The sequence below is a fragment of the Pinus tabuliformis genome, chromosome 1_1 (assembly GCF_031772625.1).
Source record: "Pinus tabuliformis cultivar Carrire ecotype Pingquan chromosome 1_1, CPIR1, whole genome shotgun sequence".
Lineage (NCBI taxonomy): Eukaryota > Viridiplantae > Streptophyta > Pinopsida > Pinales > Pinaceae > Pinus > Pinus tabuliformis.
In genome coordinates, this window is record NC_142297.1 from 140,753,896 (window position 1) to 140,780,173 (window position 26,278).

Genomic DNA, 26,278 nt, shown 5'->3' on the forward strand with positions numbered 1-26,278 from the left:
CTTGGGTCCCTCAAGCTAAAACTATGTCAACCAAGCCAGAGAAGAAAGTTACACAAGTATGGAGAAGGAAGCAAATTGGATCCAGAAGTCTCTTGATCACTCCAGCCAACAATACATGTTGTTGATTTGATGAAGTCATCCTTGATATTCCAAGTATTTGATGGTGAGACTCTGCCAAAAAGGAGACCATGCATACAATTAGGGGGAGTTTGTGATTCTTGAGCATTCTTGCAAAAGCTATTCGTGAATGGTCCCTATGAAATTCTTGATGAGTCACACATAAACAATCATCTTTTGATAGATCATCTCTTGGGAGCAACTCCATTGAAGAACATGATTTCTTACTCATCCGATGGACTATTATTGAAGGTTTCTTCCACTTGATCACAAGCCAGAAATGTTTCTTGTCTAAAGAAGCTAAAGGAGTTTATGCAAGCAGGGGGAGTTGGTTCAGCACATGATGAAATGTAAACGCATCTATTATGGACCACATTTCCAGAAGGAAGAGCACCATGACAAGGGGAGTAACATACCTATGAAGAACTACTATTGGTGAAGAAAAGAAGCATCTTGACAGGGGGAGTACTTCGGCACCTCGTTTGCCATTGATGTCAAAGGGGGAGAGAATGTTGGAAGGGCAAGAATATTGCTATCAATGAACAAAGGGGGAGATTGTTAATCAATGTTGTCATTGATGTCAATATGCCATTGGCCGAGATGGCAAATATTCTTGAGATGCCTAATGAATATCATGAAACCTTAGTATGAGATGATAAGGTTGAAGACAATAGATGCTTGTTTCCAAATGATGATGTCATATCTCTTGTTTGATTAGAATGACATCAATTAATATGTCAAGTCACTAATGAAGAAGTCTTAAGAAGTGCGAAGTGCCAAGTATTTAGAAGCCCTTGATGACATATGGAGGACTACATGTGATGATGCCATACTCTTGATGAATGAACACAATTGATGATGGCACTTGATGAGGTCTTGATAACATGGTTGGAGATCATTTGATGGTTGGAAGACTATTTTGGAGTTCTCCTAATGATGTTGCACTATGACTGCACTAGTATATGATGACATTGTTGATGTGCCATGCTACATGGATGCTACACTCCTACATAATGACTTTATGATCATATGATGACATTGATAACAATGAAGAAGCCAAAGAATGAAGAACCCACGTTGTCCCAAACATTCCTCATGTTGTCCCAAACTTTTTATGCATAAAAGTTAAGGACAATCACAAAGAAAAATTATTTTGGACACCCTGGAGGCATCCTTTCAAAATGGATCCTAGACCATCTTAAAGAGGATTTTTTCCTCTTTGTAACGAGCCCTTATTTGCCCCGAAACTCCCAATAGTTTGTGAGCCGACCTACACTCAGTCATACAAGTCGGCCTCACTTCAAATAGACATGTCCCTTCAGTTATAAATGAAATCACCATAAATATAAACCTAAATTCGTCCATTCAAGCTCAGATTTTCCAGTGGAGACAAGACAAGAGGTAGAGAAGAAGCCGCAGCCTAGAAAAGCAAGGAAGACAGGTTTGTGGAATTGTTCTTGGGTTAAATAGTCTCCCACAGGTTCAAGCTAGGAGTAGAGAAGTTGTCGTAGTTGTCGTGGTCGAAGCTGTTGTGGTCGCAGCTGTTGTGGTCGCAGTTGTCGTAGTTGAAGTTGTCGTAGTTGTTGTGGTTAAAGTTGTCGTAGTTGTTGTGGTTGAAGTTGTTGCAGCTGTCATAGTTGAATCTACCGAGGTTGAAGCTGTTGTAGTTGCGATGGTTGAACCTACAGTGGTCTAAGTTTTCGTGGTCAAAGCTGTCGTAGTTGTCATGGTTGAAGCTGCCATATTTGTCGTTGTTGATGTTGTCGTAATTGTCGTGGTTGACGCTGACATGGTCGAAGTTGTCGTAGTTGTCATGGTCAAAGTGTTGATTTATTGGGATTGGAAAAATAGAGCTTGTTGAAGTCTTCTCTTGAGAACAGAATTGGGCCGAGTTGGAGAACTCTGTGAAGCGACATATTGAAGATTTGTGGAGATCATTGAAGACCATGATGTATTGAAGCCATCATGAGGTGACCTTGAAGAAGTTTTGTTTGGGTAACATGAAGAGCAGTGGTGACACCTTCATGTGAAGAACAAGGTTGCCATTGATGATGTGATGTGGAGACTAAGTGAAGGCATAACAAAAGATTGACAGGGCTTGTTAAAGAAGATATTGGGAGTCGTGAAGTATAACCAAACATATCTTGACGAAGTAAAGCTAAGGGTTGGAGCCTCGTAGAGACAAGGGTGGTGCCTTGGAAGATAGGGTCGAAGCCCTAGAGGATGGGAGTCCTCAAGAAACCAAGCCGGAGCCTGAACCAAAAATAGGGTTGGAGCCCTAGAGGTTGGTGCCTCAAAATTGACAAGGTTGGTGCCTTGGGAAGTCCAAATCAGTGCTTGGCATATTACAGGTTGGGGCCTGGGAGATTGAAGATTGTAAAAATTTCTGTTTTCCCACCCCGGTTTTCAGTTTCTCCTTATTTCTCCCATGTAGTTAAATGCCCATTCCCATAACCATACATTTAACAGACTGAAAAAAATAAATATTGCTGAAAACACAAATTCTGGAAATTTTTCAGAATGCTGGAAATTGCAGAATTAAAAATCAGCAATTAAAAACAGCCATTAAAACACATTAAAACACTGATATTTTTGGTCAACTTGACCCTGGAAAAACCCCCTACAACTCTTGGGGAAAACCAGTTTGAGAGCTCTTCTTTATTTCTGAAAATTGTCTTTTTACAGTGAGAATTATTCAGCAAAAAATCAGCAAGCAAATTTACAACTTATCTCCTTTCCCGTGCCTCACAGCAATCTGGAAATTACAGCAAACAGGACAGCAATAAATGCTGTACGACCTCCGTTTTGTGTGCAGAAAAATCAGCAAACTGCTCCTCGATTTTTGTGCAAAAATCTGCCTTTCACTATGTGCTGAATCAGCTGTACAAATCTGCTCAACTGCTGCCTTGGAATGTGTGCCAAGCTGCTGTCTCCTTCTCCTTCCTGCTCAGAAATCTCTCTTGCTCTCTTGCTCTCCTTCTCCCAATCTGCTCATGAAAGAAAATGAATGACCTTTTCCTCCTTTTCCTCCTTTAATATAACTCCAAGTAACTTTTGGGTGATCCAAGTGACTTTTGGGTGATCTCTAAATCCAATGGCTGAAATAGATTTAGATCAATGGTTGAGATTAAATGCTCATTTAAATCCCACTTTCTATTTTTTAATTCACCCCACTTTAATAAAGACCCACTTAGTCATTTATTTCCAAAGTCACTTTTCCTTTCTAATTTTTCATTGACTTTATAAAAGTCACTTTAAAATTAGACTTAATAACTTTATCACTTAAAGTCACTTTTAAATTAGATTTAACTTTATAAAATTATAAAGTCACTTTAGGAGAAAAATTAAATTCTTTTGGACACTTTTCCCTAGGCCAAAGATCAAAGCCTAAGGGAACCACCTGTCCTCCGGTACCAAATTTCAACACTCCCTCTTACCGAGGAAGGTGTTCCTCACCACACCCATCTTGTCTCTGAAGTAGACATGCTTGCCCCGTGGTAAGGCTTTTGGTAAGGATATCTGCAACCTGCTCATCAGTGGAAATATACTCAAGCTTCACAGCTCCCTTCTGAACATAGTCTCTGATGAAATGATATCTAATCCCGATATGCTTTGACCTGTCATGAAATACTGGATTCTCCGTGAGTTTAATGCAACTCTGATTATCACAGTAAATCACTGAAGGTCTCAACGGTTGCCAAATAAGCCAAACAACATCTTGCGAAGCCAGATGGCCTCACAACTAGCTAGACTGGCTGCCATATACTCTGCTTCCGCTGAACTCAGTGCTACTGACTGTTGCTTCCGGCTGAACCATGACACTACTGCTGAACCCAACCCAAAACAACACCCTGAAGTGCTCTTCCTATCAGAAGCACAACCTGCCCAATCAGAATCAGTGTATCCTGCCAATCTCACTCCATCTCCCTGCCTGTAGTCCAAACCATAATCCACTGTCCCCTGCAAGTACCGCAAAATGTGTTTTGCAGCCACCCAGTGAACCTTCCTAGGCTCACACATAAACTGACTCATCGTGTTGACTGCAAAACAGATATCTGGTCTAGTGTTGACCAAATACATCAAGGAACCAATCAGCTGCCTGTACAATGTGGGATCCACCAACTCGGAATCCGAAGCATGAAGCTTCTTCCAGTTGGTGATCATCGGTGTCGACATGGGTCTACAATCCTCCATGTGGAATCTGCTAAGGATGTCCACAATATACTTCCCCTGCCCCAGGAAGAAATGCCCCTCCTCCTGCCACACCTCCAAACCCAAAAAGTAATGCATCAAGCCGATGTCCTTCATCTCAAACTCCGCCGCAAGATCTCTCTTGCAGTGCTCTATGAGTCTCTCTGCACCTGTAATGATCAAGTCATCCACATACAGCACCAGAATGAGAGGCTCCTCACCAATCACAATAAAGTAAAGGTTCGGATCTGCCTCACTCTTTGTGAAACCCATCCCCTGCAAGTATGCATCTATCCTGGAGTACCAAGCTCTGGGAGCTTGCTTCAGGCCATAAAGGGCCTTCTTCAATCTGCACACATGGGACTCCTTCCCATGCACCTCAAAGCCCTGTGGCTGCTCAATGTACACCTCCTCCTGTATGAAGCCATTGAGAAATGCGGTCTTCACATCCATCTGGTGGATCTTCCAACCCATCTCTGCTGCTATCGATATAATGGAGCGGATCGAAGTATATCGAGCCACGGGAGCGAAGGTCTCCTCATAATCAACTCCCTCTACCTGGGAGAACCCTCTAGCCACAAACCTCGCTTTGAATTTCTCAATGCTGCCATCTGCAGCATGCTTTACCTTATAAAGCCATCTGGAAGTAACCACGGATTTGCCCTCAGGCCTCGGCACCACCTCCCAAACATCATTCTTCATGATAGAAGAATACTCCTCCTGCATGGCCTCTCTCCAGACCTGCTGGCTAGCTGCCTCCTCATAGCTAGAAGGCTCAGAGTCAAGGATGCTGGTAACCATCGCCATATAACTACAAAACCTCTCAGGTGGTCTACTCTCTCTGACCGGCCTCTTCGGCTCAGCAACAGATGTGGCATCTCTCAAGGTGTCCTGAAGCCACTTGGGCTTCCTCTTCCCTGAGCGCACTTCTTCCACCGGAGAATGAAACTCCTCCTCCTCATCATCATCAGTAGCCTGAACTCCTGACTGTCTGTCTGCTGTCCTCCTGCCTGCACCTGAACCTGTAGAAGCTGAGGTACCGTGTGAACTGTCCATCAGTGGACTCCCTAGTGAACTGCTCTGTGAACTGCTCTGCATGCTGCCCGGAGCACCACCCCTCTGGCTCGATGAGCCACTGCTCACTGACGGACCTGACATCCTCATAGATGTACCTCCGGATCCTCCTGATCCCTGCCCACTGGATCCCTGCGACTGACTCAACTGCTGCTGAGGGTTTGGCTGATCCAGATACTCTAACTCCCGTGACCTCCTAAAGGCCCTGTCCTCCTCGAACTTCACATCCCGTCTGACAACAACTCTCCTCTGTGCAGGAATGTAAATCCGAAAGGCCTTTGAGGTCTCACTGTAGCCCACAAAGATACCCTTCTCTGCGGTGGGCTCTAGTTTGGTCCTCTTCTCCTTGGGTATATAGGAGTATGTAATGCATCCAAAGATATGAAGATGACCAAGATCAGGCTTCTTCCCAGAGAAAGCCTCCTCCGGAGTCATGTGCCCCAAGGCACGATGCGGACTCCTGTTCTGCAAGTAAACAGCTGTGTTGCAGGCCTCTGCCCACAAGAACAATGGCAACCCCTGATCATGTAACATAGCTTTGGCAGCCTCTATGATGGATCTGTTCTTCCTCTCCGCAACCCCGTTCTGCTGGGGGTTGTAAGGAACAGTGAACTCCCTCCTAATGCCTGCCTCCGCACAATAGTCAACAAACTCTCCAAGGGTGTACTCTCCTCCATTGTCCGACCTCAAGGACTTGATCTTTCGGCCTGTCTGTGTCTCCACAAGAGCTCTGAACTCCTGAAACCGCTTGAAGACCTCACTCTTGGTCTTCAAGAAATAAATCCAGGTCCTCCTGGAGTGATCATCAATGAATAAAACATAGTACTCATACCCACTCAAGGAAACATGAGACATTCGACCGCTCACATCGGAATGAATCAAATCAAGTATCCCCGTCGCTCTGCTGTCACTGCTGGGAAAAGGGGATTTGGCAAATTTGCCCATCGCACAACCTCTGCAAGTATCAAAGTGATCAGTACTGAAATCTGGCACACCTGTAGTGATCTCCCGCAATGTCCTCAAGGCTCCATGATACATATGTCCCATCCTGCGGTGCCAAATCTCACACAGCTCAGAACTGCTAGCTCTGCTGTCGGTACTACTGCTCAATGCCAAAAGGGGCTGAAATGCAAACTTGTACACCTTTGCATGGCGTACACCTATCACTCTAGCTGAATCAGCTGGAGTGTCCCTGGGATACATCAACACCTGTCCTCCCCTGAACAGTACGTCATATCCTCTGTCCTCCAAAGCTGAGACGGATATGAGGTTCTTCCTCATCCCTGGCACATAAAGAACCTCTGACACCTTCAAGGGAGGTTTGGACTCCCTCTGAAATGTCACTGTCCCCACCCCGACTGCTCTAACAACTCTGTCATCACCGAGTACTACCTCAATATCAGTGCCACTCTCTGAAAGCTCTGAGAAGTACTCACGGACTCCTGTCATGTGACGTGAAGCCCCACTGTCCACATACCAAATACCTGTAGATGCTCCGCTAATCGAGGGAAAATCATGCTCCCTCTGAACCTGTGTGGCAGGTGATCCTGCACTAAGGACTCACATGTAGTGAACGCAAACTCCCGGTCAAAACGACCTGCAAAGTCCTCAATCTCAGCTGAAGCTGCCACGTCCTGGTTCTTTCCCTTCTTCTTCTTCTTCTCCGGACACACAACTACATAGTGTCCCATCTTTTGACAATTCCAACACTTCACCTTGGAATAGTCCTTCTGTGTGTTCCCCGGTTTACCTTTGCCTTTGCCTTTGCCCCCACCACTGCTTGTGGAAGCCTGCTTCTTCCCTTTGCCTTTCTTGCCTCCTGCCACTAGTGCTACATCCTCATCCTGCTCAACTGGCTTGGCTGCCCCAAGCTGTCCTTTCCTGATCTCTGTCTGAATGCAATCATCCCAAAACCTCTCCCATGTGGGAAGGGTCTCACGTGCACAAACCCCATCAGCAAAGTTCAACCATGAACGGGGGAGGCCATTCACTGCAATACGCACCAACTCAGTGGATGGAATGGCCTCTCCAATCGCTGCCAACTCATCTCTCACATTGGTAATCTTTATGAGATATCCAGCTGCACTATCATTACCCATCTTAATGTTCTTCAGCTTCTCCTTCAGGACCATCTTCCGGTTCTCATTGGTACTCTGGTAGAGATTGGACAATGCTGTCCACATCTCATGGGCATTGCTCTTTCCTCTCACATGAGGAATGCAATGGTCTTTGATTCCGTCTAGAATCAGCCTCTTACCCTTATTGTTCTTCTTTTTATACTCAGCCAACTGAGTAACATCAGTGGGCACAACAACAGGGTTCTGTGCGGTATGCACCATGATATCCCAGACTTCTGCCTCCTCAAAGATACTCTGCATTCTCTCCTTCCAAACGCTGTAATTTATATGCCCATCCAGTCTATCCTCCACCCTCAATCCCAATGACATCCTGTTGTCCTAAAACTGAAAAATAGCACTGCTGTAGTAAAGATAAAACTGTTGTTTATGAAAAAATCAGCTTGCTGGAATTTTCTGAGTGAAAAATCAGCAACTATAATTTTTCCTTTTGCTGTCCCAAACTGCCCTTCAGCACTCAAGCTCTGATACCATGTAAAAATTTATGTTTTCCCACCCCGGTTTTCAGTTTCTCCTTATTTCTCCCATGTAGTTAAATGCCCATTCCCATAACCATACATTTAACAGACTGAAAAAAATAAATATTGCTGAAAACACAAATTCTGGAAATTTTTCAGAATGCTGGAAATTGCAGAATTAAAAATCAGCAATTAAAAACAGCCATTAAAACACATTAAAACACTGATATTTTTGGTCAACTTGACCCTGGAAAAACCCCCTACAACTCTTGGGGAAAACCAGTTTGAGAGCTCTTCTTTATTTCTGAAAATTGTCTTTTTACAGTGAGAATTATTCAGCAAAAAATCAGCAAGCAAATTTACAACTTATCTCCTTTCCCGTGCCTCACAGCAATCTGGAAATTACAGCAAACAGGACAGCAATAAATGTTGTACGACCTCCGTTTTGTGTGTAGAAAAATCAGCAAACTGCTCCTCGATTTTTGTGCAAAAATCTGTCTTTCACTATGTGCTGAATCAGCTGTACAAATCTGCTCAACTGCTGCCTTGGAATGTGTGCCAAGCTGCTGTCTCCTTCTCCTTCCTGCTCAGAAATCTCTCTTGCTCTCTTGCTCTCCTTCTCCCAATCTGCTCATGAAATAAAATGAATGACCTTTTCCTCCTTTAATATAACTCCAAGTGACTTTTGGGTGATCCAAGTGACTTTTGGGTGATCTCTAAATCCAATGGCTGAAATAGATTTAGATCAATGGTTGAGATTAAATGCTCATTTAAATCTCACTTTCTATTTTTTAATTCACCCCACTTTAATAAAGACCCACTTAGTCATTTATTTCCAAAGTCACTTTTCTTTTCTAATTTTTCATTGACTTTATAAAAGTCACTTTAAAATTAGACTTAATAACTTTATCACTTAAAGTCCCTTTTAAATTAGATTTAACTTTATAAAATTATAAAGTCACTTTAGGAGAAAAATTAAATTCTTTTGGACACTTTTCCCTAGGCCAAAGATCAAAGCCTAAGGGAACCACCTGTCCTCCGGTACCAAATTTCAACAAAGATTGATGTCTTCATCTAGGGTTGGAGCCCTACATATATTGTGCTTGATTTATTGAAAGAAGAAATTAATTAAAGTAATTATTCTATCATTGTTCATTTTGTGTTCTAAATATAAGTAATCTAACTGGTAAAAATAACAATTCAAAAGAAATATTGATTCACCCCCCCCAGTATTTCCAACACATTGGTCAAGTAGCAAGTTTGAAGATGAGCTAAGGACCACAAATATGACTAAAGAAGACAAAGTGGCCTCCTTTGCGAAGATAGCAAGAATCAGGGATGATTTGTTGGCCATTGATGAAATTGTTCCCGACAAAGAACTCGTGATCATTGCTCTTTTAGGATTGCCAACTACTTGGGGTGCATTTGCTGCAAGACTAAACAGTTGGAAGGAAGCTCCCAATTTTCAAGAACTATGGACTGCCTGCAGTCAGGAAGAATTAAGGATCTCATTTGTTGCCAATACTGAAGGAGTATCAAATGCCTACATTGCTCATCACAAAGGAAAGAAATCGAAAGGACCAAGGAATAAAGTAGACATGTCCAAGGTAGAATGCTATCAATGTCATAAGAAGGGTCACTACAAGAGTGACTATCCCGACAATCCAAGAAACAAGAAGAGAGAAAGAGATCAAGCCAACATTTCTGAAGAAGGAGATCCGAAGAAAGTCAAACCTGAAGAATCTGATTTAAGGAACTTACACTATTAAGTCCTTTGCTTTTAGTCTTAGATATTCTATTTTATATTTTTTATGTTTTAGAATTTATAGGTTTTAACAAGTTTTTGGAAAAGACTTTTTATTTTGTTTTATAAGTTTATAGGTATCCCTCAAGCTTTGGAGGGAGACCCCAACAAACTCCCAAAGATAAGTATCTCATTTCCTTTCAGTTTTTGGTTTCATGTACTCATTTAGTTTTGATTATATTAAATTAATAAATACTAATCACCATTCTCCCTCTGTTGTCTTGATTAGGAAGACATCCATATCCTCAAGGAGTATGGAAGAAAGCCACCCAAGATAAGGTTTGTCAAGAAACAAAGGTATGCCTTAAACTACAAAACATTGACTTCTTTATAATAAATGTTTTTTCATTTGACAATCTATTACTAACATTGTTGTGTCTAGCTATATTGAATCATATTGATTCTTATTTTCGGTGATTCATCACTTGATAAATCTACCCCACCCCTATTCTTAACTGATTTTATAGAACCCTAGATAGGTTCTCTGTAAAACCCTAACCTAAGGGTATGTTAATGTGAATGTCTGAAACCCTAGCCTGCTCAGGGTTATCGTGAAATGGTATTGAAAGTTCTCGTTGATGATGTCATATTTGGGATTTTGGTATGATTGTGAAATCTTAACTTATTAGGGTTGAATGATGTTTGTCTGAGATCTCGAACCTTCGAAATTTTGGAATAAGTAGGGTTTGCTTTGCTAAGTTATGAAACCCTAGATCTTTAGGGTTTGGTTGAGCCTATAAACAATCTTGAGAATTCAATAGGGCAATGTGTATGTTAATTCTCGAAACTTGATAATTGTTTGTGTTATCTTTTTACTTATTAGCTTTGATCTTTCTTCTTCCAATATGCAATACATCAAACAGCTACCAAAACAGTAAGAACAATGAAACAGTATATAGGCTGCAAGCTAGGGCCAAAACCCCTCCTCTTGAGGGGAAAAACCCAAAAATATCTTCTTATCTTTCATATCTTTCAATTGACGAATACCATGACCTAGACTCAGACAAATACCCTCCAAGATCAAGTCTTCCTCAGCCTCCTGCTGAAATATTTTCGACCTCCCAGTGGATCCGAAATTTTGCTCCCCAACAACTGTCGCTGCTTCTATAGGAGAATTCGTTCTCCTTCTAACTGCCTTCCCCTTGACCTTGCTTGCGTTGTCTTGAGTTCTAGGGCTAATGAGATGCCCTAGAAGACCTTCGCTTTCCTTCCTTCTCTTCTTGCTTCAAAACCGAACCTTAGACTAGCCCAACGAAAAAACCCTAACTTCGTACTTCCAGAAGAATGTAGAGAGACCATAGTTTTAAAACTCCAACTTGGCCGAGGATCGACTCCGAAACGGTAATAACTCGGCCGGCTCGATTTCAATGACTCGGTAGTTGTAAAAAATACATTAAATATTTATTTATTTTTATAAAAAACATAATTTTAAAGATTTTAAACATAATTTTAAAGATTTTCATTCATGTTTCCAAACACACAGCATTATAATATAGATGGAAGACAACATATGATCAAAGTAGGCTCATGAACCAATCCATTATATCAAAATGGTACCCAATGGCAATACATAGTCAACTGTCATACATGATCAAAGACTCAAAACAAAAAACACATAACCAAGGAGGCTAGAAATGGCCTCTACAACAAAAGTAAATTGTGACCAGACTCCAGTACTAGTACTACAGCTACTGGCTAGTAGCTACTGCCAGAGGAGCCAAGATCATGTCGATCAATCTCTGGATCATCATCAGAGTCAGACAGGGGGCCCCATGGCTCCTCATCATCATCATCATCTCCAACTGCAGTTGTAGAAGTGGTACCACTAGCAGGCTGTGCAACTGCAGCAGATGCAAGCTGAGATAGAGTAGATATGCGGCTGCGCTTCTGTCGTGGCTGAGCAGAGGAAGCACCTACAACTGGAGTCCTTGCTGGCTGTGAGACTGAGGCTGGTGGATTGGAATCTGCATTCAACTAAACAGCATGTTCAAGTTCAACTGATGTCTCGATATCTAAATCTAAATCAAGATCCTCATCAAGATCAAACTCTGTTGGACGACTCTCCACTACCCAATCTGATGTTGGATCAATGTCTTCCAACACAATGGGATCTGAATCAGGTCTTTTGTTCAGCAAATGGTTTCGTCTGAGCTGGAGGTTGTATTGGACATAAACTAGATCATTTAACCGTTTTTGATCCAAACGGTTTCTCTTCTTGTGTTACTTGGGAGCAGGAGCGGAAACAGGAGCAAGAGCGACATTTTTAGAAGCTCCTGGTTTGGGAGCGAATCCCAGAGGAGTTCGACAACCAATGTCACTAACATCAAGGTACATAGAGGGATTGGTGCTCTTGATTAAATACGAGTTCCATACCCTAATACATGACAAAATTCAATGGAAACATTGCAATCCTCCAATCCTGAAATCCTGAAAAAACTGATAAGTCTACTGGATTTTGAAAGAAATCTAAAATTCTACTTTCTCCATATGAAATCCAATGAGGCCGAAACCACTCTCAAACATCCTGAGTCATTTCATGGTAATGTTAAAAATTTAAGTAAAAGGATGAAAATGAAGATTAAGGAGAATGTCACTTTTACTTTAAGAATTTAACATTACCATGAAATTTGAATAGCATATCAATAGTAGAGAGCATTTGAGTGTGTTAAATAGGGTTTGGGAGGAGGAAATGGACCCCAAATAACATTTAACTAATTCATAAAACAAATTGGAGTCCAAACCAATCAGCAAACACTTCAAAATTTCATTAAAAAAATGTCAAATCATTGTTTTGATGGTGTTACAGGGCACTGGTTATGACTTGGCCGAGTCAATACGGAAACGGCCGAGTTGGCCGAGTCATGGCTGACTCGGCCTACTGAACCGTTTCCTCCACCGAGTCACATTTATGGGCAATGAAACGGATCAACTCAGCCGTTTCAGTTTCGAAACGGTCGAATTTTAAAACTATGAGAGAGACCCAAACACTTCGACTTTCTTCTTCCTTCTCTCCTTCGCACTTCCTTCTTCGACCTCTTCATTCTGTTTTCTTCACATGAGAGATGAGTGAGTGAATGATCCAAATGAAGAACGAGTTCCTCTTATATATAGGCTTCTTCAAGGGTGGACATGACTCTTCATGTAGGTCGACTTGATAGCTCATTAGGCCGACTTGATCTTGGAGGTATTTTGACACTTTCAAGACAAAATAAAATCTTCTTTTACAATTTACAATGTGCCCATAGGATCTTCCATATATGACAATGACTCTTATACCTAGGACAAACCCTAGAAGCACCCTATAAAATAAAAGAACTTGAGCATGAAACCCATGCTTCAATAATAATAATAATAATAATAATAACTTCTTTTTCATTTTCCATTTACAAGAATACATTTCATACTAATGAAGACCGAACCTATTTACACATTTTTCAACACTCCCTCTTAACTAGGGAGGTATTCATTAGAGGTACATGATCATTCTCAATATGAAGAGATCTCATAAGAAGAGTCGGATAGGTAACCCATCTGTCTAGCATCATAATAACCAACATTTGTCATATAGCAAGGCCTTGACTAACAGCTCTATCTCTCCACAAGATCGAAGCACAATGTTGGCAAGACCAATGATGTTTAGACAACATCAGCATTGTCTCTCCAAGGTACAAACCCCACCCGAGTGTTCACAGAGTATGACCTCCCAATGGACTATTCTTATCTTGGGTAGCTAATCCTCAAAGAATATTGGTCCACAACTACTCTTATCTTGAATGCCCTACCACATTCTCAAAGAGTATCGAATGCCAGATGGTTACCCAATCCTCCATTCTTTCTTCCCAAGCGAAGACAAGAATGTTGTGCCTATCTCTCCCTCTCAATTCGGGAGGACAAATCCACCAAACCAAGCTTGTCTCTTACGTATACAAGCTTATTATTTGTAAGTGATTTTGTCAATATGTCAACTACATGCCCGTCAGTGGAGATATATTGTCGCTGCACCACACCATTTTGTACTAGCTCTTGTATGTAGAAGTGTTCCACGGGGACGCGTCCCCAAGGGTCGGGTGCGCGCACCCCACGCACCCGGGACGGGGGGACGTCTGGGGAAACGTTTCCCCACGTCCCCCTTTTGGGGAGACGCGGGGGGGACGTTTCCCTAGTGTGGGGGACACGACTCCCCAAAAGGGGACGCCCCTCAATATGGGCTATGCGTCCCCCATTAAATTTGCTTGTAAACAATGATTTATGACAGGGAAGACCTAGTATTTGACCATATTTCCCTACTAATGTTATGCAATTCATGGTAATGTTAAGTTCTTGAAGTAAAAGTGGCATTCTCCTTTATCTTTCATTTTCATCCTTTTACTTAAATTTTTAACATTACCATGAAATGACTCAAGATGTTTGAGAGTGGTTCCAACCTCATTGGATTTCATACGGAGAAAGTAGAATTTTAGATCTCACTCAAAATCCAGCAGACTTAACAGTTTTTCAAGAATTCAGGATTCGATGGATTGCAATGTTTCCATTGTATTTTGTCATGTACAAGGGTATGGAATTTGTATTTAATGAAGAGCACCAAGCCCTCTTTGTACTTTAGGGTGACTTTTAGACCCATCACTCCACTGTTTTTGAGATTTAGTTATATCAATTTACTATTCCAGTATTCAGATTTCAGTGTCTATTATAGTCTATTTTGCTTAGTACTAATTAGATTCTAGAATGATGAATGTATTCTAATTTAAATCAATTTAGAATCTAGAATTATGAATGATGAATTTAATTTTTAAATCAATGTAGATTATAGAATGGTGAATAATGAATAATGAATATGGATTGGAGTATTTCATTATTGAATCTCGTTGTCTATGGATGAATCATGTATGTATTAGTAAGGATGATGAGTATGGATCAATGTATTTCATTATTTAATTCAATTATGTATGTATCATTGTCTTTTTGCTTTCATTATTGAATATGAATTTGATATATATATATATATATATATATATATATATATATATAAAAAGGAAAAAAAAATATGTACCCCGACGTCCACCCGTCCCCCCTAAATTTCCCTAAAATTTGAGGGTACTCCCACACGTCCCCCTTGTGCGTCTCCCCGCACCCGCGTCTCCCCGTCCCGAAGTCTTGGTGGAACATTGGTATATAGTGATACTTGTTGATATGCTTTGTCTTCCCATGAAATATTGGGTCCTCAGACAAACGAATACAACTAGTGTTATCACAACGTATCACTGTAGGGTTCATCGGTCCTTCAAATAAGTCAGATAGCAGCTTCCTTAACCAAACTGCTTCCCGGCTAACTTCGCATGCTGCAACATATTCGGCTTCAGCACTACTCAAAGCAACGGTGTTTTGTTTTTTGCTCATCCATGAGACCATAGATGATCCCAAACTGAAACATCCTCCTGTAGTGCTTCTTCCATCCTGTTCACTACCTCCCCAGTTGAAATCTGTATAACTAGTTAATTGAACATCATTCCTTCTATCATATTTCAGGAAGTAGTTGATGGTTCCTCGTAGATATCTCAGAATATGTTTTGTTGTTATCCAATGATCATGCTTCGGCTCCACTTGGAATTGACTAAGTACATTTACTGCAAAACATATGTCCAATCGAGTATTCACCAAGTACATCAATGAGCCAATCAATTGTCTATATCTGGAGGGATCCATAGGGATTGATTCAGAACTCCTTAGTCTTTTCAAGTTTGTGATCATCAGAGTGGTCATCTTTTTACAGTCCATCATGTTGAACTTCTTCAGAATCTCGATCACATACTTTCCTTGACCTAAATAGACTTCATTAGGTTCATGCCAAACTTCTAGTCCCAAATAATAATGCATCAGCCCAAGATCCTTCATGTCAAATTCTGCTACCAATTGCTTCTTACATTCTTCAATTCAACCTTCTACACCTATCAAGAGAAGATCATCTACATACAAAAGAATAATTACAAGTTCATTGTTTAAAACCTTAATATAGAGGTTTGAGTTAGCAGAACTTTTCGTGAAGCCTAATCTCTGTAGGTATGTATCCATCCTAGCATACCATGCCCTTGGTGCTTGTTTGAAGCCATATAATGCTTCCTTTAATCTGCAAACATATGCCTTCCTATCTTTGATTTTGAATCCCCAGGGTTGTTCTATGTAGACATATTCATCTATAGTGCCATTCAGAAACGCAGTCTTGACATCCATTTGGTGGATGTTCCATCCCATCAATGCTACCAAAGAGACTAATGATCAATATTGTTGTATATCTTGTTGTTGGAGCAAAAGTTTCTTCATAGTCGATGCCTTCAAGTTGAGAGAACCCTCTTGCCACAAATCTTGCTTTATACTTATCTATACTTCCATCAACTGCATGCTTAATCTTATAGAACCATTTGGAAGTAACTACAGATTTGTCTTCAAGCCTAGGTATGATCTCCCAGACTCCATCTTTCATTATATACAGATATTCTTCATTCATGGCATCTTTTCATTCTCGATGTTCTACAGCGTCTTCAACAGTGGATGGTTCTGCTTCTATTAATTCAGTCATGTATGCAGCATACCCAAAATATCTCTTGGGTCTTTTACTTTATCTAAATGATCCTTGAGTTGACCAATGACCTTCAGCATCAAGTAGTGTAGACTTCAACTAGTTAGGTCTTTTCCTTGTTTCTTGAATGACCACGGGTTGAACAGGTTCACTAGGTCCTTCTTCCTCATGGTTAAATTCTTCTCCTTCCTTGTCAACTTCTTCCTCAAATATAGGAAGTTCTTCATCAAAATCCATAGCAAGTTATTTTGATTTCTTTAATGCTATGCTCTCGTCAAATATGACATCACGACTAACTTCAATGTGATGTCCAGCTTCCATATAGATTCTATAGGCTTTCGATGAGTTACTATAGCCAACAAATATGCCCTTCACACCGAAAGAATCCAACGTCTTTCATTTGTCCTTTGTTATATGAATATACGAACGACATCTAAAGATTTGGAGATGATCAACAGATGGCTTCTTCCCAGTGAATGGTTCTTCCAGAGTCTTGTTATCTAGAGATCTGTGAGGGCATCGATTTTGTTGGTAGACTAATGTCTTTGTTGCCTCACCCCACAGAAACTTAAGTAGATCTTGATCATGTATTATTAATTTCACACTTTCTTCGATGGATCTGTTCTTTCTTTCTGCAACTCCATTTTGTTTGGGATTGTATGGTACTATCAACTCCCTCTTAATCTGAGATTCCTTACAAAATGCTATGATCTCCCTGGATGTATATTCTCCTCCATTATCATATCTTACTATCTTGATCCTTCTTCCTGTAAGGTTCTCCACTTCGGATTTGAATTCTTGAAATTTAGTAAAGACTTCATTCTTGGTTTTCATTAAGTAAACCCAGGTCTTTCTTGAGTGATCATCTATGAATGTGACATAATAAAGATGTCCTCCACGTGATTTTGGTGTCATAGGGCCACATACATCAAAGTGAATGAGATCCAAGATTTCTTTTGACCGTGAAGCACTGGTTCCAAAGGGTTTCTTGGTATTCTTGCCCAATGCACATCCTTTGCAGACACCTTCATGATCTTCCTTTAGATTTGGTATTCCATCTACTATGGAATTTACACTTGGAAGTATTTTGAAATGTAGATGACCAAACCTTCAGTGCCAAAGTTCACATGGACTAATCTCAGTGTGAACTAGGGCATCGTTTACGGGAGATATTAATCTGTAGAACCTTCCTTCTCGAATACCAATTACTTTTGCCTGTTCTATGCTTGAGCCTTTTGCCGATACAACTACTTTACCATCAATGAAGGCTACTCTATCTCCTTTATCTTTGAATCTTGAAATAGAAAGTAGATTTTTGTGCAAACCTGGAACAAACAAAATGTTGTTGAGGTGGATGTTCCTTCCAAGTTCCATAGAGTATGTGGATTTTCCTTTTGATAAGGTCTTCAATTGGTGGGAGTGACCAGTCATGTGCCTTGAAACACTGCTATCAATCACCCAAATGTCTTCGTCTTGGAATGTCCAAGAGAGAGCCGAGAAGAGTCCCTCGTCCCTTTCTTTGATTAATACCTTCTTTGAAGAGAATATGAGACTCCATACTTCCTTGATACCTTTCTTGAGATGGCTTGCAATCTTTTTGATGACCTTCTTCATTGTAGAGGAGATCTTCATGATGCCCTTAGAGAACCAAAGCTCCAATACCATGTTGAGAATTCAATAGGGCAATGTGTATGTTAATTCTCGAAACTTGATAATTGTTTGTGTTATCTTTTTACTTGTTAGCTTTGATCTTTCTTATTCTAATATGCAATACATCAAACAGCTACCAAAACAGTGAGAACAATGACATGGTATATAGGCTGCAAGCTAGGGCCAAAACCCCTCCCCTTGAGGGGAAAAACCCGAAAATCTCTTCTTATCTTTCAGATCTTTCAATTGACGAATACCATGACCTAGACTCAGACAAATACCCTCCAAGATCAAGTCTTTCTCGACCTCCTGCTGAAATATCTTCGACCTCCCAGTAGATCCGAAATTATGCTTCCCAACAACTACAGTTGCTTCTATAGGAGACTTCGATCTCCTTCTAACTGCCTTCCCCTTGACCTCACTTGCCTTGTCTTGAGTTCTAGGGCTAATGAGATGCCCTAGAAGACCTTCGCTTGCCTTCCTTCTCTTCTTGCTTCAAAATCGAACCTTAGACTAGCCCAGCGCAGAAACCGTAACTCCATACTTCCAAAGAATGTCGAGAGACCCAAATACTTCAACTTTCTTCTTCCTTCTCCTTTGCACTTCCTTCTTCGACCTCTTCCTTTTGTTTTCTTCGCATGAGAGACGAGTGAATGAATGATCCAAATGGAGGACGAGTTCCTCTTATATATAGGCTTCTTCAAGCGTGGACGTGACTCTTCATGTAGGCCGACGTGCCAGCTCATTAGGTCGACTTCATCTTGGAGGTATTTTGACACTTTCAAGACAAAATAATTTTTCTTTTACAATTTACAATGTGCCCATAGGGTCTTCCATATATGACAATGACTCTTATACCTAGGACAAACCCTAGAAGCACTCAATGGGCGCTTGACCTATAAAATAAAAGAACTTGAGCATGAAACCTATGTTTCAATAATAATAATAATTTCTTTTTCATTTTACATTTACAAGAATACATTTCATACTAATGAAGACCGAGCCTAGTTACACATTTTTCAACAAGAAAAACCTTTGTTATATGTTTAAAGTAAGATCCTAGGTATATATATGTGTGTACAATTGGTCTAGGTCAGTATATGTCTAATGTATTAATATTGTCGGACATATGATATGCTTATGCAGGATAATGAATTCCTAGATATGTGTGTTGACCTAGTCATTGATGGTCATAAGTCTTAGGATTTAATATAAGTCCTTGTCTGAGATTCTAGGATGATGATATTTGGAAATCTAGTGTTTTGCAGTTAAAATCTAGTAGTTAAATCCTCTAGTATGTATGATATAACAATTTGAGATATATTTATATAATGATTGTTGAGATTGTGAAAATGAAATTCTGGGGTTTCGGAGTTAAACCTTAGAAGTGAAAATCTCTTATGAAGGATGACAATATGATAATTTGAGATTAGTGTACGATTGTTGAAATCTAAGTTTTAGTTGGGATTAATGTTTGATTGAAAATCTAGGGTTTGCAACTAACCCTAGTGGAAGTTGGTCATGTTAATGACTAAGTTGTGATTGGTTTTGATTGATTCTCTTGTATGAAATCTAGGATTTGTATGAAACCCTAGTGGAAAATCTAACATATGAATTTTGAAAGTTGTTAGATACCTTGTAGATCTATATTTGTTTGAATTGTTTCTAGGGTTTGTTATATGTTGTAGTAGGGTATGTTACACCTTTGAAAGAAACATTGAAACCCTAGATGGAATGAAAGTTGTTATGAAGTAGTCTAGGGTTTATGACAAAGTCCCTAGCAAGATGTTGAAGAGTATATGTCTCTTGTTTGTAATTAAGTTTGGGTATCTGATATGTATAAAGTTGAAATGCTTCTGTGATTCTGATATGGCTAACTTCATGCTTCTATAGATTTGGTTGTACTTGCTATCTAAGTTGTGCAGGTACACAATCTTCAATATGGTGAAGATGTTCGTTGATGTGATAAGCATGATGGGGATGATGATAACTCTGATGAAATGGTTGGAAGCCACGAAAGATTCTTCGATGACGAAAAGAAGAAGTTGATCTCCTTAAGGAAGCCTGAATAGAAGAGATCTCCCTAAGATTAAGAGGGAGTCTGGATAAAGAGATGCTCCCTGGTTGAGAGGGAGGGCATAGCTTGTTTTTATTGAAGAATGAATTTCGGAGGATATGTTGTTGCATGAGAAGTAGGAAGGAAAATGGTTGAGGAATCTTTTGTCAGAGATTCAGTTAATAGTCCTACTATGAAAAGTTGAGCAGCAACATGAAGACCCTAGAGGTTTGTATTTGATTATGTACATATGAAAGTATATTATTGATTGGGGTTGTGTTTGTACAGGTGAATCTCTCGAAGGATTTTATAGTTTGCTGGTTACCAATTAGTTTGATTGGGAAAGATTGGTCATCCTTGATCTGTTGGATCAAGGAGTGTTGAGGCTTTGTGAGTGAAGCATTGTCTGGGAGGATATCTGGTCGGCACGTTGTGTTGATGTCTAGGTCCCGAAGTTGGAAAGGTGGTGTTAGAGCTCTGTTTTTGGATACACACCTGGATCTTTGGGTTTGTGGTTAGCAAGTAAGCATGATGGTACCTAGAGGGGTTGGAAGCTTGAGTCCACCTTATTCCCACTTAGATAGATTGCCCTGGTCAAGAATTTAGTCAGTGGCATTGCGGTGCCTAAATTGTTAAGAGACCAATGGATAGATTGCCCTAGTCAGGAATCTAGTCTGTGGCATTACGATGCCTAAATTGTTGAGAGACCAATGGATAGATTGCCCTGGTCAGGAATCTAGTCCATGGCATTGTGGTGCCTAAAAGTTGTTCATGGTTCGTATAGTTGAGATCTTCCTTATACTTGTATATAATGAATACCTCCCTAGTTAAGAAGGTGTGTTGGAAAATGTCACTAGGTTTAGTGTTCATTTAATGTATTTGAGTCATCTTGTAATGTACTTGTCAAAGAATAAAGAAAAGAATTTTTATTATTATTATTGTGACTTATTAAAGCATGGGTTTCATGCTTGGGTCACGATGTTTTAGGTCAAAGTCCCAATTGAGGACTTCTAGAATTTATTTTGAGTCAATAGAGTCATTGAACTTTTAAAGTGACCCTTCTTTGGCTTTTGAATCATGTAAAAAGGTTAAGTATTGAGTCAAATGTAATTTATATATCCTCCACATCAAGTCGGCCTAAGGACATCAATTCGGCCTCCCTTGAAGCCTATAAATAGAAGCAAGTTAAATTCATTTGGAGCACTTAATCTCAAGCATGTTCAATATCTCTACGGAAGTTGGAAAGTGCAAAGTACAAAGTCGAGAAGCCAAAGGAAGTGTGTTAATTTTAGGTATGTTCTATGTTGATAGCAAATTTACTTCAATTTTCCATATTAGCTCAATATCAATTCCAAATTAGCAATCACATTTAGCATGATAGTAAAATGCAGATAGAACATAAACATAAATCGTAGAAGACAAGCCAAGACAAGAGGACATAAATCATAAGTTAACTTAGGATTTTTAAATTTTTCCTAAGTCCAACTTTAGGAAATAGTTAAATAAATTAATATTCTACTAAAGTGGTTGTCTCGTGGGTCCCTCTGCTAGCCTTAGCACCTAGGCAAGCAAAACCCTCACTACTCTACTCCAATCAACAAATTTGCCATCCATATTTGTTTTGTTATAGCAATCAATTTTCCTACAACAATTTGTTTTTTCTTATAACAGACTATTTTTAATTCATATCGCAACAATCATGGCTCAACCAAGGGCAGTTGGAAGGGAAAAGGAAGGGGAGGAATGTTCCCATTGATAATATGCCCCCTCCTTCAATTTCATCAAAGTCTACAAGTGTTCCGTCTGTTGAAAGTGGGGCTACAACAGCAAAGTCTACAAGTGTTTCGTCTATTGGAAGTGGGGCTACAACAACAACTTCAAATGTTGAAAAAATCAATATTTTGCAGTCAATTTCTTGTGTACCAGTTTGTTAATTTATCGCCATTGATGTAGTACTAGTTGTATGCATGATTGAATTTGCATCATTGTCATGCAAACGTTTTAGATTTTAAATTGAATCTTTGTCTATATTTCATTTTTTGTGTGCAATCCGCTAACTGTTATATTTTTTATATTTTAATATATGTGGGCATGTGTGTGTGTGTGTGTGTCGTCAATGTCATGTTCCGTGGGTTGCTATGTCACATGTTGGATACTCATATTTCCGTGTTCCATGTCATCATGTCAGGTGATTTAGGTACAAACCTAAGTTGCAGGAAACTTCGAAACATTTTGAGGTTCCAAAACAGTTATGTTTAGAAACACCACCTCCCAAAAATGGAAACATCGGTCGAAACATCATATATGTATATGTAAATATATATATAGTTATAAATAAGTGAATAACACATTATCTTGCAAGAAAAAAGGGAATAAGACCCATGGATGACAATTTAAAAGGAAAGCCATGTCTATATTAATCCTCATAGATAATTACATGATGGCCAAGTTTCAGAGTTTCGGGTACAAGTGCCGCCCAAAACGTTGGGTTCCTAGAAGTTTCATGCAACATAGGTACAAACTCAATCAAGTTGCACCAGTTTGGTACTAAACCGACTAAATCGTACATCACCTTGACTAGTTCAGTGCCAAACAGGCCCCAAACCAATTATATGGCTGAGTTGGTACAATTTGAGGTCAACTCAACCATGTATGAGTCTGAGTTGGCCAATTTCTGAAACACTAGTTTCAACAATCATATACAATTGACAACCACTTTCTCCCAACAATGGCATATTTACAAAGACTGACCAAACATAAATAAATGTTAGACATTTACAATTTCATATACATATAACAATTTGTGAAGCAAAGGCCAACATAAATCCAAACAAGTTCACTTCGTGAATTAAATCCATCATATCATGTGTGTTTGGATTAATTATCACTAAAAGCAACAGTTGCTTAGAATTAATATAACCTATACCTTCAAACATTATTAACCTTACTATAATTATGTGAAAACAGGTTACTCTCACACCTAAAAAAAGCTAGCTTCATACCTGGAATGAGTGAATCAAAAAGATCAAGTAATTTGTTTTCTCTGCTATGTTTAGGTCTCTTCCCTGGAACATAAAATGTGCAAAAAGGTTATTGCCTTAGGACAGAAGCTTCAAATATGAATAAAGATTCTTTACTGACAAAATGGCAACAAACGCTTATGCAATTAAGCATCATACAGTTAAAAACATCGAACAAGCTGTGGATTTTAAAAATAGTTATTCGGTAGTTGTATAATACAAATTATTTTCAAAACAAACCTGCTGCTTCAGTAACAAAACTCGTCTTAAGAAACCCTCAAATGCATCGTCCCTGTCATGAAAGCATTTCCATGCTGGCACATTTTCCCGAAACTGTCAAAAGAGACAAAACGTAAACGAAAACAACACAAAAATTGCATATTCAAGGCATGGGTAGAGACGTTGAATGACTTTCCTAATTTCGATAAATGCGATTACTTGGAAAACAGCTAATTCAGAAGCTTCCAAAATAGAAATTCAGGATACCGACTTTTAAGATCGTATTTAAGGAAACATCATATGGTGATTAAATTTCAAGAGCTTCCAACATGAAATAAGTGATAGACTACCAACCTTTTCGTTCACCATTAAAATCATAGACATGAGATGCTCAAAGGTTGCATTGTCGGGGTCAAAATTAGGCAACAGATAATTCTCCAGATATTGGCTGACTTCAAGAACCATCACCCTTTGCAAAGGAACAGATTTGCTGCCACTTGTTACAAGAAGTTCAGTTCTATAAATCTCCTCCACAAGGCTGGGATTAAAAGTGGGCTTTGACACAACATCTCGAGAGATTACCCAGTTTGCATTTGCAATTTTGGTAATCCGATCTCTTTGAATCTCGTTAAGAGTGATTGTATTTCCTGAAATAGACCCCGTCTTCTGCTCTACTGATTTTAGAATAGTCTCGTCTATTTCCATTCCCGGAGGAGCTGGATATTCTGCCACATGGGGTCTTTTGTAAGCATAATAGTCTGCAGCCTGAGCTGTAGACATGGCTGCCCCTAAATATCACACTTGTCTGTGTACCTGTAACGTATTTTACTGAAAGCAGTGGGTGGCTGCCACATCACAAAACATTTTCACCTTTTATTTGTGCTACTTAGAACTGTTACCTTTGCAAAACCCTAAAGCTTAAACCCCCAGCACCTATTTTTCAATTCCACAGCGAGACCACCGAGTATAGAACGCTCGGAAAATTGGGAAAAAGAATAAAAATAAAATATACACTTTTTCAATTTTACAAATAGACCCCAAGTAAAGAATGCTCGAGTTATGAAAAACCAGTATGTTTTGTTCAATTGTGCGATAAAAACCCCAAGTGATATTTCGAATAGAACATAAAATAAAAGTTCTTGTACCTCTGTCTGACTGAGATGACCAGGTTTACTCGCTGCCTGGGCAATTGTGTCTTCGTTAGAGATTCTATTCTTCGGCGTCTATGGCAAAATCGCAGAAGATAGCATTATTTAATGACAGTTTCTGCTCTGCTTATTGACAGAAACAAAATTCTTGCATTCTCACGCCTTCTCTGGACAGATTCATATTGTCTGCATTTCTGCAACTAGGGCTTTTTGGGGCGGATTCTTTGTTAGTGTCCGCTGTGGTCGGCCCATATCTCTCCTCTCAGCAGTGAATCCATGTCGGTGCTGATTTCATTTCTTGTTTATTGTTGCTTGTTCGCGCGCTCCCCTCAAGTGGGCTTATTGTATCCCCGGTCTAACGTCTCTGTTGTGGCTCCTGTGGGATGGATTTCTTCACAAGTTCTGTACAAGTCTATTTCTGCGCTAATTGAACTCAAAATTATGTTTATGGCATCTGTGAATGTTTCATGGAGACTTACATTACAACTCCTCTTGCCTTTTAAAATCCGCTTAGATTTGAATGATTGTGCTCCGGGTACAATCAAAACTGCAATTCAATTTACTATCATGTTCTTTCGGACTCAACTTATGAGTAATTTTTGAGTAATTTCGGATATCAAGGAATGATATATGTATGAGCTTTAGAGTGGGTGCTTTGAATGGATACAAAGTAATTCCTATTTACCATTTCCTTCTAAAGCAGGAATATAAGAATCGGTTAGACCGGCAAAAGGATAAGTAAACAAGTTTTGTTAAAATAAATTTCTTATTAAAAATAATAATAATAATTAAAATAAAATTAAGTTATTTATAGGCATTATTTATTGATGCTACAATTTTTTTTGGATGTCAAGTTTTTCTCCCAAATTTGACCTTTTTTTTTTTCAAAAATGAGACCGTGGAAGTGTTGTAATCGTTTTTTTCATGCATAAATCGATTCAGCGCCATGAAGACCTTAGAGGCACCCAAAATCAACAAAAATTACTGGATTTTCTCAAAATCTTGCTCAAATTCCAATTTTTTTCCCAGCAGAATTGTGGTCTCTTTAGACTATATATATATATATATAAGAGTTTTAAAAACTTGAGATGATTAATTATTATTTTTCTTTTATGAAGAAAAAACATAATTTTATTCAACCTGAATACTAAGGAACAAAATTACATTTTGTAGATGCCTGAAAGCATTCGATCAAATCAATCTTTCGGCCAATGACAAAAAAAAAAAACTCACATAAAATTGTCGGGGCTAAGTGTGAGAATAATCAGTTAGTTCCCTCTTTTTTCCTTTCTATTTTTCCACCTTTCGCCAAACTCCTTGAATGGGAATGGCTCATACAATTTTTAGTTGGTTGTCTTCCACCTTCAGGGGAACCTTTGTCTAAATCCAAACTCTCAGATGTATGGGTTCGCTTTATGCCCCCTACTTCCTTTTGAAAGGGTTTGAACACCTTCTGTTGTTATGCTACTATGATCTTTGTTGCTCCTTGGATGTTGTCGTTTTCCTCATGTTGGTTTCTCGAAGTTTGGATCACTACTAAATCAGTGGCTTTTTTGGAATGTTTAGCAAAATCCTTCTATTTCTTTTCTCCCTCCTCCACTTGGGAGCCTTGTTGATTTTGTGCTTTTGGTTGTTGAAGGCTCTCATTCATTTCTTCATATGAATAAGGCGGATCTGAAAATTGCCATCCCTTTGGATTTTACAATCTTTATTTTTTATAGTTCGATGACGTTCCATGATGACAGATACTTTATTGGTGTAGAATGGCTAATTATGGAAGCATTAATGCTTGTGTCCTTGTTGGTTTTGTAGATATGTGATATGAATGGTAT

At 39.4% G+C, this 26,278-nt stretch overlaps 1 protein-coding gene across 1 annotated transcript in view; it reads right to left on the reverse strand.

Annotated features, from left to right (window-relative positions):
• The window catches only part of EMB2765 (P-loop containing nucleoside triphosphate hydrolases superfamily protein), a 278,516-nt gene extending 253,434 nt beyond the window's left edge, over positions 1 to 25,082 (reverse strand). The window contains exons 1-4 of the mRNA XM_089391649.1: positions 24,444 to 25,082; positions 23,653 to 24,143; positions 23,320 to 23,412; positions 23,062 to 23,124 (exon numbers count right to left, since the gene is read on the reverse strand). Of these exons, the coding sequence (XP_089247775.1) occupies positions 23,062 to 23,124; positions 23,320 to 23,412; positions 23,653 to 24,078 (582 nt within the window). The 5' untranslated portion in view covers positions 24,079 to 24,143; positions 24,444 to 25,082. The remainder of the gene's footprint in view (positions 1 to 23,061; positions 23,125 to 23,319; positions 23,413 to 23,652; positions 24,144 to 24,443) is intronic.
• Between the last annotated feature and the right edge of the window lie 1,196 nt (positions 25,083 to 26,278).